The sequence below is a fragment of the Lepisma saccharinum genome, chromosome 4, assembly GCF_977018435.1.
Source record: "Lepisma saccharinum chromosome 4, izLepSacc3.1, whole genome shotgun sequence".
NCBI lineage: Eukaryota > Metazoa > Arthropoda > Insecta > Zygentoma > Lepismatidae > Lepisma > Lepisma saccharinum.
The window spans coordinates 109,904,103-109,920,979 of NC_139232.1; the positions used below are offsets into that span (position 1 = coordinate 109,904,103).

General features: G+C 38.6%; 1 protein-coding gene across 7 annotated transcripts in view; it reads left to right on the forward strand.

The window, feature by feature from the left end:
• The window catches only part of LOC145986749 (homeobox protein PKNOX2-like), a 153,934-nt gene that overhangs the window by 124,518 nt on the left and 12,539 nt on the right, over nucleotides 1-16,877 (forward strand). For all 7 annotated transcript variants that reach the window (XM_083121120.1, XM_083121126.1, XM_083121122.1 and 4 more), the window contains 3 exons: nucleotides 1,943-2,142; nucleotides 13,033-13,204; nucleotides 15,609-15,830. In XM_083121120.1, coding sequence (XP_082977246.1) covers nucleotides 1,973-2,142; nucleotides 13,033-13,204; nucleotides 15,609-15,830 — 564 coding nt within the window. In that variant the 5' untranslated portion in view covers nucleotides 1,943-1,972. The remainder of the gene's footprint in view (nucleotides 1-1,942; nucleotides 2,143-13,032; nucleotides 13,205-15,608; nucleotides 15,831-16,877) is intronic.

Genomic DNA, 16,877 nt, shown 5'->3' on the forward strand with positions numbered 1-16,877 from the left:
TAACCCCCGTCTTCTCAGTTAATTCAATTACATTTCAACATACTTGGTAAAATTCCTTTAGTTGTGCTGTTGGAAACATAACATTCGAAGTATGAAATACATTTGGGAAAAAAATGGAAATTAATTATTTTGGACATTATTATTAATGTGCAATGTTAGATGTTAACGTAATATTTACAATATTTTTATTCGGTTATATTATGCATCATTACGTATGAAAGTAATAAATATTTTAGCAGTTGCGAGGGACGATCAGCCGTCACTTCGATTATTGATTTGTTTCATTTTTCTTCGCTTTTCTGCCACTTTTGGGTAATTGCGAAGATGAGAATGAACGATGGTAAGATTAAATTGATGAAAGGACAAACAAAAACACACACGGATAACACAAGACCCGCATAGGATTATACTGGCTCTAAATCCAAACGCGAGAGTCTGGTTAAACTGTAAAGCGCAGTCCGGAATCTGGCACGTATCTAGAAATATGTTTCCGTGGGGGAGGGTCCGAGCCAAGTGTCTCATGAATAATAATGTTTAAATTAAAATAATTATATTATTATTACGCGATTCGGTAAAGAGACTATAAGAATAGGGATATAAGAGTACATATTCATTACGTAACTTACCTGTAGTTACGATCGGAATAATTTACATAAAAAACAAGTGCCCTGGCAATGAAATTAATGTGAAATAAATGAATAATTGAATGCTTATCGAATAACAAGAATGATGTTAAACGTTGAAGAAAAGTAAGTTTCTGATTAAAATGTTATGCAAATTATTTTGAGTAATAGTGTACATAAATCATCTTTGTAATGTCATTCAAAGCCGTATGATCCCAATATAATCCTTGCCTTCTAAAAAGTTCAGAGGAAATTAATAACCATCGATTATGCAACAAATGCTAATATTTTCATTACTTAATTTTAGTACTTGGTAAGTCTTTCGGGGGGGGTCCTGACCCCTGGACCCCCTAATACATCCTTCGTGTCCTTCAAACCCCTTTAATCCCAATATAAACCTTGTCCTCCAATAAGTTCGGAGGAAATTATACAACAAATGCTAAACGAGTATATTTTCATTATTTAATTTTAATTTTAGTAATTGATAAATCTTCCGGCCCCACTAAATACGTCCTTGTCCAGAATGTACTACATGGAAGAAAGGTTGACATTTGGGTTTCTTTAGAAGCTCCCCCCCCCCCCCCAAATCCCCATACATACCAGACGCAACTTCATAAAGAATGCTGTTACAGTTTAAGATGCCAGTTGAAACTAAGAACAGTCGACTTCCGTGGCGGAGTAGTTATTACAGCGCGCTACAACGCTAAGGCTCTCAGGTTCGAATCCTGGCCTGGGCGTTATTTGTGAGTGTGTCTTCATCAATTTCTTCACACAGTCTAATCTTCGCGATTAGCCAAAAGTTGCAGAAAAGCGAAATAAATAAAAGTCAAGCTACGAGGGCAAGTCAGTAAATAGGCCACAAACTGATGTGGGATGGCTGAAAATAGTAGTGAGTAGTTTCTAAAGATGTCAGTATGTGGCAGCACAATCCAGCTTGATGATATTCAGTTAGCAGTCGCTAGATAGCATTTCCGAGAAGCGTGGGTGGTGGCAAACGTTTCGCGGATGATGAAGATGTTGAACGTGAGATTCGACTGAGACTGGAACAGCAGCCCAGAGACTTGTATGCAGCAGGTTTTGGGGGACTGATAAATATATGGGATAAGTGTATCAATGTTGGTGGAGATTATATTGAAAAGTAACAACGGTTTTCAAGTCAGTATCTCACTTACTATTTTTTTTAATAAACGTTCGTGACCTACTTACCGACTTACTTATATAAGAACAACATAATCTGAATTAGAAATTCTATCTGAACTTAGTAGTGCATTACTATCGCTAACGTTTACTAATGCTTCGTTTTCTTCTTATCCTGACAGATGGAGCCGCTGGCAGGAGGAGCGTGAAGTATGCAAGAGGACAGCGGGCAGGTGACAATGGTGACTCCGGGCTACGAACAAACGCAACAGCAACAAGACGCAGGGCTAGCCATGACCACGAGCCAGCAGCTGCCGGCCCACGACAATCAGTACGGCCAGGATCAGGGTCAATTCGAGGCGGACAAGAGGGCGGTGTATAAGTAAGTACCCTGGTTTTGTTTTATCTGCTTTGGCACCTTTTCACTGCTGGCGTCCTGTACGCAGTCAGTGTTTTTCTTGCTTTAATGGTTTTATCCTCAAGACGGTTCTTATCCTTACAGATCGACTGTTCTCATCCCATAGCGTTTTTACGTTCTTAAAAATTAGAATTATCAATATAGTAATAAAAATTTGTATTATTCTTCACTTGACGAATAAGATAATAATAATAATCCTTATCTTGTTGAGATATGTAATATATAAAACAACTCAGACTTCAAATTCTAAACTTTAGGAGGAAAACGAACTCGTACCCTTCATAAATTCCTCTTTTCAGAACCTCTGCTTGGTAAATCTTCCTCTACACTGAAATTTCCGGTGCCATGCAACTACCTTAAGAAAGTTTTGATATTTTAACTTGTCTAACAGCGTATGAACCAAGCTGCTACTACATAATTATAAATATAGACAGGACAACCAATAGAATAGATACCAAGATTGTCTTGCAATTTTTAAAGTTAATGATTCAGTTGGTGCACGCAAATAATCATTATCAATCGTTGTGCATGATAAAATACTCAACTTTATTTTTTTTTTTTAAAAAAAAAAAAGTTGCATTTCACTTTTCTACATTAACAGGCAAACTTAAATTTTTACGGTAGGCTATAATACAGCGTGAGCACAAAAGCACTCCCTGGTTTTGAAAGGGTATAACTTTAATACCAAAAGTAGTATTCTACAGAAATGTTCACAGTAGTTGTAAACACTCATAAAGTTTTCGTGGTGTTCATTGGAATTACAAATGCTCAATGTCGCGCCACCTGTTACGCGGGAAACATCGAGACGATAATCCAGCTCCAACCACACCTTCTCAAGCGTAGCCGGTGTGATGAAGTTGACAGCTGTACTGATGCGTTCCTGAAGATGATTCAAGGTTGTGGGTAGTGGAGGTACATAGACCTGGTCCTTCACGAACCCCAAAAGGAAAAAGTCACAAACTGTTATGTCCGGTGATCGTGGGGGCCACTTGCATAGATTTTGATCATTGGGTCCAGCTCGTCCTATCCAACGGTGTGGGAGGTTGTCATTCAGAAAGCTGCGTATAGATTGATGCCTGTGTGGGGGCGCTCCATCTTGTTGTAGAATGTAGTCACCTCTTTCTGCAGCAAGTTGGGGAATTAACCAGTCACGTAGCATTGTTAAGTAGCTTTCACCTGTGATTGTTGGCCCCTCAAAGAAGAACGGACCGTACACTCGACGCTCTGACACTGCACAAAAAACATTCACCTTGGGTGAGTCACGTTCCACATCAAGAGTGGCATGCGGATGCTCGCTTCCCCAGATCCTAACATTATGCCTGTTCACTTTTCCACTCAAGTGGAAGGTCGCCTCATCACTAAAAATTATCTTTGTCAGAAAGGTTTCATCGTCCTCCATTAAAGTGTGGATAGTCTCGCAAAACTCACATCGCTTTACCTTGTCTTGTGGATAACTTTTGAACCAATTGCAGCCGGTACGGGTGAAAACGCAAACGCTTCCTTAAAATCTTGCTTACGGTAGTTTGTGGCACCTGCAACTGCCTGCTGGCTTGACGTGTTGATTTTCTGGGACTGCGTACAAAGGCTTCTCGCACAAGGTCCACAATTTCCTCAGAGATGGACGGTCGGAGAGAATGTTCTTTTCTTTGATCACAAATGCATCCACTCTCAACAAATGTTTTATGCCACTGCAGAATGGATTTGTGTGTAGGTGGATCAACATTAAACTTCCGTTTAAATGCACGCTGCACTCTCACAACACTGCTTGTTTTGGCAAATTCTAACACGCACCAGCTTCTTTGCTGCGGAGTGAACGCCATTTTCGAGGTTACTGCCCTCTAGCTACCGAATTCACAACTAGCGATTCTAAAAAGAAAGATATTAAAATATTTTGAGTTAACTGAGCTTTGGATATCAATTTTATCAAAATATTCAAGTAACTATTAATTTTATGACATCTTGAAACCAGGGAGTGTTTTTGTGCTCACGCTGTATTATAATTTTTTACTGTAATTTTAACAGTGTGGTTATATCATACCCTAAACGTGGACTGCACTTCCAAACAAAACAAAACTACGTTTGTGCGTACAAACGATGTCGCTATATGATTCACTTAGTTGATTCAAAGAAAACGTTAAAATTAAAATTCGCGAGTGTCCCTTCATCATATCATCACATCTTCATTTTCGCGATTAGCCAAAAGTGGCAGAAATGCGATCTAAAATATATCAAATCAACAACAAATATGAAAATGCCTTTTTTTAAAACTTTATCTTAAACTGTTATTTTTAATTTTAAAAAACCGCTTGTTTAAATGAAGAAAACATGTTGATCATAAGCAACCTAGTTGTAAAACAGTAATATGTGGAGTGAAATTATACGTCTCCCTGGTGACTTAAAAAACATTATATTTTTCTGATCTGTGAAACGTGACATTCCAGCTTTTATAAACCCTCTACGTGGCCAGTTCCTTTTTAAAAGGAAATTGTATACGTCACCACCCATTCCACGCCGGCCATTGTGTTGTGGTGTCCCTCTTCCGGCAGGCGCTAAGTTGCCATTTTTTTTTCATATGTATAAAAATCCCATTAAAAGTTTCCGGTGATATTGAAAAGTTGTTCCAGTTTGTCAACGGGGGTAGCAGGATACACTTTTGAAAGACAAGGAGGCATCTCGAAGCTTCTGCCAACATCAGCAGGAAAGTTTATCTACGGCAATAATGCTTCTTTCATCGTCAGCTCGTTCCTTGTGTCCGGAACGCGCTTTCCGTGCTTCTTTTGTTCTCCCAGCTTGCCCCGCGACGTCGAAAAAGGAATGGCGGGTAGCAAGTAGGGGGAGTTTCCTCGAGAGTGGAGGCTTGAGCGAGTGTTTTTGCTTGTAATTGGAGAACTGGCAACTTCCCAAAAGAGTCTTCGGTTGTTGAGAAATTGGAGGGACATTACGAAGAAGCTGGATCAAGCTACCGTTAGTCTTGGAGAATATCAATGGAGATGGCGGTAGTGGTTACATCAAAATGAAACTGGTGGCAGGGAGGGGAAAAGAGAAAGAAAGGAGCAGGCTACAAAAAGCACCCAGAGTCGTGACTTTGCATAAAACTCTAGGCTCGCAAGCCAGCTACTCGAGATATCGTATTAAGGGAGTTAGCATTCTTGCCAATTAATTCGTCATTATGTTAAGCATTTGCGGTCCCCGTCGCTTCTTAGTTATTAATATGCTCTCTCTCTCTCTCACTCGAGGCAAAATACTGGCCGGAAGAGTTTTGCAAGTGACTAACACGAAATTAGGCACTTGTTCTCTAGGCTAAAGCCCTTCCTGAAATTAACTTCGCTTAAATAAAATAACCTTTTTTCTCATTTCAGCTTGCTGCTGCAATGGGCTTTAAAAAATATTAAACACGATAAGCTATGTTAGTTTCTCCTTGGAATTTGAGTGTCTTTCATTTATACAAATTACATCAGACATGGACGCCCGGAAGGGGGGCACCCCTCCCCCTGGAAAATGGATGTCCACCTAAAAAGTCCTATATTTCACACATAATTTCATTTCAGTCACAGTAATTTATGTTAATTATTGTAAGGATGTTGAAGGAACATGATAACTTCAGACAAGCAGTGTTTTTTGTAGGGGGCATCACTATTGTGGGGGAAAATTTGCCTCCTTTGCCCCCCCCCCCCCCGGAAGAAAATCCTGTGGATGTCCATGACACCAGACGATATATTGGCGTATTGGGTGCGTACCATGCAACAAGCAGTCTGTAGATAACTTTGAGACTGACACATAGCTATGATATTACATGAATTCCACAATACTAGTAACATAATACATGAAAGAGAAAAGTGTTCATTTGAGATCGTCATTCAGTTCTGTATCGACTACAATTTCATTTCGGTACAGTAACCATTTTACAGGATCCCATTTTCCTTCCACAGCATACAAAGGTCTTTCTTATCTCCACCGTAAATGAGCTACTTTCTGTGCCAGTGCGATGGCGTAGTGGTAACGTCGTCGCCTTGTGATCAAGGTGTCCCGGGTCAGATATCCAGTAAAGGCACATAGTGGTTCGGATCCCACCCTAAACTTAGTTCCAATCCCGATTAGCCTTTCTGTTCATAAAGTGGACTTAAACACAAAGTCAAACCATCTACTTGATTCTCCTTTCGTTATCCATCTCTCTTTTTCTCTCATCCTTAAGCCCCACGTTGGGCGCCAAAAAGTATGTTGCCTATGGCGTCATATACGACGTCACAGTTATACATCCATGGACTCTAAGGCTGTCGAGCACAGACCGCCCTCTGTTATTCCTCCTGATATTGTGTATCGTAACAATAGTTAGTGGCCTCCCCCCCCCCACACACACACACACTCCGGATCAGTAGATGAAAGAAGACAAAACAGAAGCGCGCTGAAGTGGATTTGTTCTAAGAGAACTGAATATAAAAATTAGTATCTGCTTTTGGTAAATCCCTCTGTAAAATAAAATCTACAGTGCAAGGAATGTCAATTTTGATAAGAAAATGTAATTTTTGAGAATATGTTACGCTATAGTTTATAAAAGCCTAGCAGCGGGTACTTTTCGAACACGGCTCGTATATATTCACTATGGTGACTTGATTATGCTCGTGAAAATAAGAGTCTACATGCTGGGAAACTACCGTGTCACTAATTTGGAACCAAGTATGCTACAAATTGCTGGGAGCCGTAGATCAAAAAATGTTTGAGTGGAGGGAAAGAAACTCCCGGCGCGGGATCCGCATTTATGGCAGTGACCCACTTGTTGCCGCGTTTACCAACGAAGAAACTTTCAGTCAAACGGCTGATTAGCATACCGCTGTCCACCTGTTTGTGCAATAATCGCCATTAGAATGCCTCCTCGCCGATGCGGCCAGCAGGGAAACATGATTTTGTGTAAATAAACCATCCTCGCTTTACCTTATCCTCAATTTCAATCTTTTGATGTTTACAAAAATGAGGTATACAATGTCATTTCGTTGCGAAAAAAAAATGTGAATAGTTGTTACATATAAAAATGTTTTACTTGCCACTTACTTTCAGGTATGCCCATCGTACAACTGCTCTCCAATAAGGCGAGAGTCGTGTACTATAAAAGTCTATTGTGAATGAAGAGCGGGCAGGGGGGGCTCAAGGTAAAATTTTCACCTGGTCAAGGTAGTTTTTTTGGTACCTCCCTACTTTTCACCTTCCTCCAAAAAAAAAAAGAAAGAAAGAAAGAAAGACCGAACCATGTTATGTATTTACTGTTTTAATGAGAAAAATAATAGCTTTATTTTTAAAATTATTTAAATGTTAAAGTTAAAGAATACGTTTGTTGTAGGTATGTGTTTATTTATTACCTACACAGTGACATCAAAATAACTAATATGTTCAACTGCTACATGGTTTTGCATTGCAATATGCTTATTATGTTCTGCAGCAGTAACTTCAGTTCATTCTTGTAAACAACTCTCATGACCTTGCCCTGATGCAGTAGCGGCTTGTGCCTATCCACACATGCAGACCCAAATAAATCTGCAATGCAATTCATTTTTATTATACTTATTCACTGGACACTATCTCTTTCAAAACATCAAACGTTCCCACGCCCCATCGTACAATCGGCTACGTTTTACCAGAGCCTGCCACTGAGATACGTTCGCTCGGAACACAAGTCGCCGTGTGCTCATTTGTCGCTGTTGCAGCACGCAAGAAAAGAGAAGGGACTCGCTCTTCTTGCTCGCAGTATTATGGGCTAAACTCCCACTGCTAGCGTTGTGTTCCAAATGTTCCAGTGTTGCAATCCCGTTCCATTCGAGATCGTGTAGCTGAGTAGAGGCAAACATACATCATTGTAAATTAGGGGTGTGCGGGACGGAAATGTTTTTTAATCGCGACATTCGGGACGGGAAAAATTCGGTGTTTCCCGACAGGGTCGGGAAATTTTCGGAGCGGGAAATGTTAGAAATTTCCGGAAACTCTGAAAATCTCGAATTCTACGCGTCATTTTCAACTTAAGTGATTGTTTTTGCACTTCTGGAATAAAAACAAACAATTTCCGATAAGTTCCAGACACTTGCAATGCAGAAAACATCGAGAATTAACAAATTTTTAAAATGACCATTCGGTATTTCCAGAGGCTCGGGATCCCGAAAAGTCGGGAAGTCATTTCCCGAAGTCGGGATCGGGACGGGAAATTTTTTTCCCGATCCCGTCTTCTCGGGATCCCGCACACCCCTATTCGCGATTAAAATTATTCGATATGCCATCTGGTGAGATTTCCAGGAACCACTCCACGTAGGACACATCGCTGCGCTTCGCCGTGTTGATGCCATTCAAAGCATGGGGAGCATGCGAAAAAGTAGCGTATACTGTTCAGTTTTTTGCTCTAAATCGTTTTGTAGTTCAGGACAAGTGAAAAGCTTACATGTGTTTTACACCCCGTGGAATCAACAAAATGAAATGTTTAAATAAATCAGGGAAAACAGAACTGATTGACAAGATTGGCATAACTTAAATGCAGCAAGGAAATTACGAAGAATGTACGAGTCTGTTCACTCTATTTTCCGAAATAATCTTTCGGAAAAATGATTTTATTGCCATGAAAGTAAGTTTTAAATTGTTCTTTATGAATATAATTTTTTTTTTTTCGAAAACAATGTATTATGTATGTAATTTGGAACAGGTGCAAGTCGATTAAGAGCAAAGATGAAAATAGTTTGAGAATTAATTAATGTCCGTAATCATAAAGGTAAGTCAGAAAAACATAATTGACATGCTAATGTTGCTGTTTCATTCAGTATGTCAATTTTCAGTGAAGACTGAAAATAGCCTCAATGAAATTATTGTTATTATTATTATAATTATCCGGTGTTGTTATTAAACCAGCCTGCCTCTTTGGGGGAAAAAAACTGCAACAGCATGTTTCCATTTATTTCCTCCCAAGCTTTGCAATACAGGTGAATTGCTTTATTTTCAAATCATTTCTGAGGGCCCCAGTTAGGCAGTTACAACCGAGGTGCAGTGCAGATGAAACAGCGCCGCTTTGAAAAACCAGTGCGTATACATTAGTTTCGTATGCGTTTCCCGTGTTATTTTTATTATCATAATTAAATGCTTCGCTCTCAGCACAGCTTCACCTTCGTTATAGTTTCTGGAATTCACATCGCATTCGCAATATTTAAATATAACGCGTAATTTAAACGTTTCTTCCATACCAGCAATGACAACACGCTGCTATTACGTACTACTACTCAATGTAAACAAAGATCTATCCTACGTAGAGCGGCCATATTGGAAGCGACACTAGCGCTCAGGTGGTAATTTTAATCGCGAATTGTAAATCAAGGGATTTTCTTTTGTAAAAGGGAATTTCTATGGTATCTTTGCCCACACCAGGCCCGTACCCTCCCTCGAGCCATGAATTTTTTTTATGCAAACCTACAAAAATAATATGGATAATTTTTTAAAGATTTTGCAAGAATTTAGATTTTCTTCTTGTATAAATGAATAGGTTGTCACTGGAGAGAGGCAGACTCCAAAAGTCTGCAGTCTACTATATTTAGTAATTTTAGTTTGTTAGTAGTTTTAGTTTTATAACCATTTATGCGAAGCTAATAAATGTTCCAATTTGATCGGAACAGTTCACCATATAAACTCCCTCTTTTGACTCTTTTCGAACTGCAGTCTTGATGAGAAAATGTCCTCTTTTTGTGGTTAATTCACATTCAGATATGTTCTTCATTATAAGGATAATTCCATAGCGTTGGTGGTGAGTCACGTTCAAGGTACGAATTTCCATGGCAGAAAGGGGATCTCCCACCTTCCCACCAACGATCTTGTTCTATTAAAATTTTCCGAGGGTAAGAGTTTGTGTTATAACAACAAAGATAAGCAATTAGTTTGGACTTCAAACATACTTCACTAAGAATAACACCATAAACACATACAAAGAATGATGTCAGCCTGTGTGTGAATTTGCATACATCTCTTGTTTTCTCTCTCTCTCTCTCTCTCTCTCTCCTTAAGGCTGGTAAGCATGAGGTAAAAACGTACTTCTACATTCATAGATAAGATTTTAAAATTATATCAAATTGGACTAGTAAGAAATGGAGCTGTAGCTGCGAAGGTGGTTGTCATTGTCACCCTAGGCCCCTGGAACCTGTTATTTCTCCTCTATTTCTCACCTCCTTTAGTCGGGAATAAAACGTAGCATTTACATGTTAATTTAATAAGCATTTACATGTTAATTTAAGAGCAAACTAACATCTTTAAAGTTTCTCATTTTTTGTCCCTCCACCTAGTTATTTTTAAGTTGCAATCGATTTTGCAGATGTGAACAATAACACACACTGCTTCAATGAAGATGGTGTGGGATGCAAAATCGACTGTCCTTTTATTAGTCACATTTCTTGAATGCTAAGTTATCTTTTCATCGAATTCAACGGAAAAGAGTAGGTACATAAAATGTCTACAATGTCTAAGTATGCCAGCTACATCTAGGTAGGGGAGGGTGCAGGATTTGCGAAAATCATTCTCGTCCTGGCCACTGAAAGCTCTAGCTACAACTCTGATAAGGAAATATTTCCTTTCGAAAGACCATTAATAGATTTACACTATTATAAGAACATAACACAATAAACGTATGAAAATTTAATTATTTTAATAAATAGCAATAATTAAATAATGTCTAACTCTTGTTAAAAACATTTCGCCTATCTTTTAATTTCTTGACATTTTGAACCAGTCGTTAAAGGAATTAATTTGCTAATATATAAATGTAACAAATTAATTTGTTTATAAATATATATAAATAAATTAATCAATGATATTAATTAATTATTTAATAATTGACATATATTTCGTGACAATTTATATATATATAACGAAGGTTTCGGGCTTGCCCCCCCCCCCTCAAAAAAATCCTGTTTAGGGGCCTGGCCCACACTGTTCCGAACAAGGCTGGGAGCAGGTGCAAGAAAGATGGAAGAGAGGGTGGGGGGATAACTGAATGCGAAATGTGTGCTTTAAACAATGTATTGCATTGCCTTTGCTTATTAGTACAGCTTGGCCAAAATAAACTGTCCTTGTGGTGCTAAAAGGTAAAGGTAAAGTGTTCCCCTGTGCATAGCACCACGCCATGAAGGCGTATAGGGGGTGTGGGGGTAACGCCCCACACTTTCTTGATCCGGTCGTGAGTGGGGGTGATGTGATCAGCATCACGCCCCTGACCGCCTTTACCCCCCAGGGTTTCCCCCAGGTACCCATGTTATTCGACGCTGGGTAGGCGCCGGGGCCGCTTCCACCGTTAAAAAAGTTCCCGGATTTGAACCGGCCGGGGATCGAACCCGGGACCTTGAGCATGGTAGTCAGACGCGTTACCGACTGAGCCACCGCGTCCTTGTGGTGCTGTAGTTGGAATTATCAACCCGCGCAGGGGGAACGTGGATCAGTCAGCTGTTTCCATTGTGTGGTAAAATTGTTGCAATGTCAAAAGCACATTCCTGTTTCATTGCAAAGTGAGCATGATGAAAGGGAAAACTGTACATAGCGAAATCAGAGACGTAATATTTAAAGTTGTTGGATATATGGAGGGAAGTTAGCAAACAGCTCAGCGATTGCAGTAATAAGACAGATAAGCCGGAAGGGAAAGAAAAATTCTGAAGTTCGAAGCAGGGCAGTGTGGACTGAGTGAGTACTTTAATATTTTTTTATTTATTCTCTTGATTTCGCTTCAGTTGGTTGGTTTGGTAAGTCGGTCATTAGAAATTTAACAACTGCTAGATAGATTACAACTGATTTTGTGCATGTGGTCGTTTGATCTGCTACCTTGTTTGCAGGAGTGACTCAAGATAAAATTTTCACCCGGCCGAGCTGGAATTTTGGCGCCCCCTACTTTTCTCCTTCCTCCAATATAAATCATAACCATGTTATATATTAACGGTTTTAATGACGAAAAATAATAGCCTTATTTTAAAATTATTTTAATGCTGTTAAAGAACATGTTTATTGTAGGTATGTGTTTATTTAATACCTACATAATGACATCAAAACAATATTAATCCCTTAGATTAAATTGCTAGATGATTTTGCAATCTACTTATTAAGTTATTCAGCAGTAGCTTCAATTAATTCTTGTCAAAAATAAATCCAGCTCTTTTTAAACTTTATAGCCACGCACCTGGTGGAGGCACATAGTAGTTCGGATCTCTTCTTAAACTGTAGGTCGCCTCTATTTGCTTTTCTGTGCATAAAGTGGACTTAAAAAATAAACTCATGCTTAGGATTTGGCTCTAATCAAGGAGGATGTCCCAGTTTGGCACCCCGGGTAGTCGCCTGGCCCTGCTTGTTAGATGTATGCAAAAATTCTTCCTCTTCTTGTTCACTATCATCAGCGGAGAGAGGGAGAAAGTTTTTACTAAATATTTTGCAAATCGAGAATAATATTGAATTTTGTAGATCAGCATTTCTGTTTTTTTAATGATTTTGTCAGGTTATCGAATGTTGAATTATCTATAGCGAATAACATTGCTCTTCTCGTGATCGAGACAGAAAATTCACCTAGATATTTCGTTAATATTTTTTAAATATTTTTATGGAAAAAATTCTCCCATACCCTCATTTTCAGTAATAGGTACTCATAACTTGGTTTGCCAATACATTTAGCATCATTATGTACGCAAAAACGGGATTGAGTATTTGACAGGGGTGATAAAACACTTCTTCTCGTTGTGCGAGGCACAAATGCACACCCATAAAGTCAGACCACTAGCCGCCGCTGCCCTGATGTATTATGAAAACTTGCTTTTGAATTTCCTAAAACTATTGAAACGCATAGCAATACATATTTTATGTTTCCCACAGGCACCCTTTGTTCCCGCTGCTTGCCTTGTTATTCGAGAGGTGCGAGCAGGCTACCCAGTCAGCAGAGTGCCCCAATTCTGAGAGCTTCAACATGGACATCCAGGCTTTCGTGCAGCATCAGGAGAGGGATCGGAAACCTTTCATTATAAATGACCCTGAAGTAGATGGTTTGGTATGTGTTCACAGTTGTTTCATAATTTGTACAGTATATGAAATTTTTATTTTAAAAATCTCAGGCTGGGGTGCCTTGGTTCAAGTCTCTTGATATTGTTGTAGCATTATAAAAATGCAATATTTTTAAGAAGACATTTAATAAAACAGTTACAGTATTTCCAATTTTCACCCCTTGAATGCTTAGAAGCATATTGTTTTATAGTTCAATAATGTAATAAAACTGGATACATTGTCATATGCTTACTAGAACAAGCTAGATTTTCCAGAATAGCAATTGCTGTATAGGTGGTTGTTGCACACAATACAGCTCAACACTGAAGATACCAGCAGCTGCCACTGCATAGATATCTTATGCAAGATACCTGTGGTAGATACAACAAAACCTCTGTGATAACCCATGCAGTAATAGCTCAATATTTTGCAAAATTTTCATATTCCAAAAGTGTTATATTAAGATGAAAATGTGTGTAGTTTGTCTTTGTAGTTTCCACTTTTTTTCCAGGGCTGTATCACATCTCATAGTAGTGCTTTGTTTTATGTAGTTATCCAACTTCCTTTCATCCGTAATCAAATTACAGTAAAACCTCGTTAATCTGGACTAATGGGGAAAAAGTTGAGTGGTTTAACGAAAGTCCAGATTAACTGAAGTAACCTAAAAGAACAGTAGAAGTGCATTAAAACTCCGTTTATAGCAACAAAACACGTTTATTATGGTGTATTTAAAGGGCATAGGCCTAAATACACTATATAGTACAGTACCAAGTCTGCGGGAAACAGAATTTCATCAGTGGTTGACTGCCTTTTCTTTGGGAAGTTCTCTTGTTGACTTATAGCCACATTTAAAACCTTGCATTCTGCTTTTTTCTTGCCTTTTGTCTGTCCGGATTAAGTGAAGTCCAGCTTATCTGGGTCCGGATTAACGAGGTTGTACTGTACTTTATTTGGGTAAATAGCATATGAATAGAAAATCATCATATTCTCCATTCTTTTGATAGCTGCTGTTCCATAGCAAATGTATATTTGACTTAATCCTGATAATGCTTTGTTTGAACACAACAGACAAATTTCACATACTTTCAGGAAATTATTAGGGTTAGGACTTTTATGATATAAAAACAACAGTGAATGGCAAAAAATTAATAAAATTATTTGAATGTTAATTTTATTTTATAATTACCATATACCATACTTCTGAATGAAGCCATCAAAATATACAAGAAATAATCGAGCACATAAAAATGTCTTGCTGTGGAAAAGTATTCCCAAAGGATACAGTTCTTAAAAAATTGTCATTTCATACAAAAACTAATTTCCTTCACTTAACTAGTCTTTCATGTACTTGCCTCAGGCAGTTATCAGTCTCAGCAAAATATGAACACGGGATCATTAAAATCCTAACCCTTAAAGTTCCTGCACGTGGAAAAGATACATAGGGACTGCCATAGGATAGTTGCTATGACGAAATTCATCACGTGGCACTGAAATTGCCTTGGTTGTTACGTGGGTTGTAAATTTAAAAGTGACAACACTGTCAGGAAGAGGTGATAACACTGTGCATGTGCTATCGGGCATTGCCAGTTGTGGCCCATGTTGGAGTACCAAAAGTGGTCGGTGCAGCGAGTGCTGTTGTGTATGTAGAGGGTTGAAATTAACACTTTTTTTGTGGACTGCCCTAAAAAAATGTTTACAAAGGTAGAACAGCGATTGTGGATCCAAATCCAAGTGGCCTGTTGCATACATGCACCAGCATGTCAAGAATACTTGACTGCATGAAGCCTGTAGCAACAATACCTAGCCGAATCTGATTGTTGCACAATGGTGACAAAATATAGGGAACCCAAGATGATGCAATTTTCCTCATGCTCTCATTGTCACATCCCAACCTCCTCAAGAAATGCACTTACCCATTGTGCAACAATCAGATGCAGCTAGGTATTGTTACTACAGGCTTCATGCAAGTATTGATGACATTCTCGTGCATGTGTCCTGCAGGCCACATGGATTTTGATCCAAAATCGCTGTCTTACCTTGGCAAACATGTTTCAGGGCAGTACACAAAATGGTGTTCATTTCAACCTCATACATACACCACTCCACACATCGCTATGGGCCACAACTGACAATGCACACTGCCGGATAGCACATGCACGGTGTTATCGCCTCTTCCTGACAGTGTTGCCACTTTGAAATTTACAACTCACGTATTAAATAGCAACAGGGGCAAATGAAATGCATTGCTGAAACTTCAGTCCACAGACTTCACCCATCTCCTGGTCTACGGTACCACTATGACTACTACTAGGACTACATGTTTTAACTTGTGGTACACAAACTTTAATTATTATAGCTTATTGTTTGCTTTGTATAGTTATTTCATGTGTTCTTTTCTTGTGATCTTTCAGATGATAAAAGCAATACAGGTGTTAAGAATTCATCTCCTCGAGTTGGAAAAAGTGCAAGAATTGTGTAAGGACTTCTGTAATCGGTACATTACGTGTCTTAAAGGAAAGATGCAAAGCGAAAACCTTTTACGTTCCGATTACGCGTATGAAAATAATAACAACAATAGTCCAGGAAACAATCACAATAACTACAACTCACAGCACCAGTCTCCAAATCTTCAGGTGAGGAGTAGAAGTTGAACTCTTGGTTGCAATACTTTCACTCTGTACTTCTTCAATATACTTGTAGTAGTGTCTTTCAAGTCTCTAAATTAATATTAAGGTTCACTGGAACCTTTGGTCTGTTTTAGCTAAAAACAGATCAAACAGACCAGTTAGTGAAAAAATGCACACAAACATTCAGTTTACATTATGTGCTTAAATTTCACTGTATATCAGTTTCCATAGTCAAAGTTCATGTATGGTTGGAAAACAAACCAAACTAATGAGCGAGCCTATAATTGGTATCTTGAGAGGCAAGTGTCGGTCATTTAACTGCATGTGAAATACTGGTTGTCTACAAAAGAACTCCGAGGTTTTGCATGAAATCTGACACATGAGAAACAAAGTCAACCTATAATTTATAGATATCATGATAGAGATGCATTGATATTTTTTTTCCATTTTTTAAATTTCAATTTCAATTTGTATCTCTGCATACATACAAGCAATACTCTTATCTTTTTCCGTGTGTGCATCAGCATATCAAGAGTTATGGTCATTATGGCTGCAATTATTCTTTCTTGCAGATGACAGAGGTCATGAATCTTATCAGCATATACCAAGTTCCTAGCCTATTCCCACATATAAGAATCAAGGGTGTAGTGTCAGGATTTTATGGTAGCCATGAGATTGCCCCTCCTCTTCTAACGCACCTTTTAGAAGTTGCAAGTCTAAAACCAAACAAATTATTAAAATTTCCACTAATGACACTTTCATGCATAAACAGCACTTTTCGAGTTCCTAAAACTAAAGAACATGCTTCCATCTCACTTATTTAATTTGTTATGATTTTTTTAAAACCCCGGAGTTCTTTTGTAGAAACCCTGTATACTTGTAATCATCTCACATGCGAGTTTGTGTTACGATAAAATCACTTACAAATGCATTAATGCAATACATTCTGTTATCGAACATTAGTTTACTAGGTGTCAATGAGTGTTCAAACCTTAAAGTAGCGTCAAATCTAGATTCCATACACACAGGTAAATTCATTCAGTTTGTACAAGG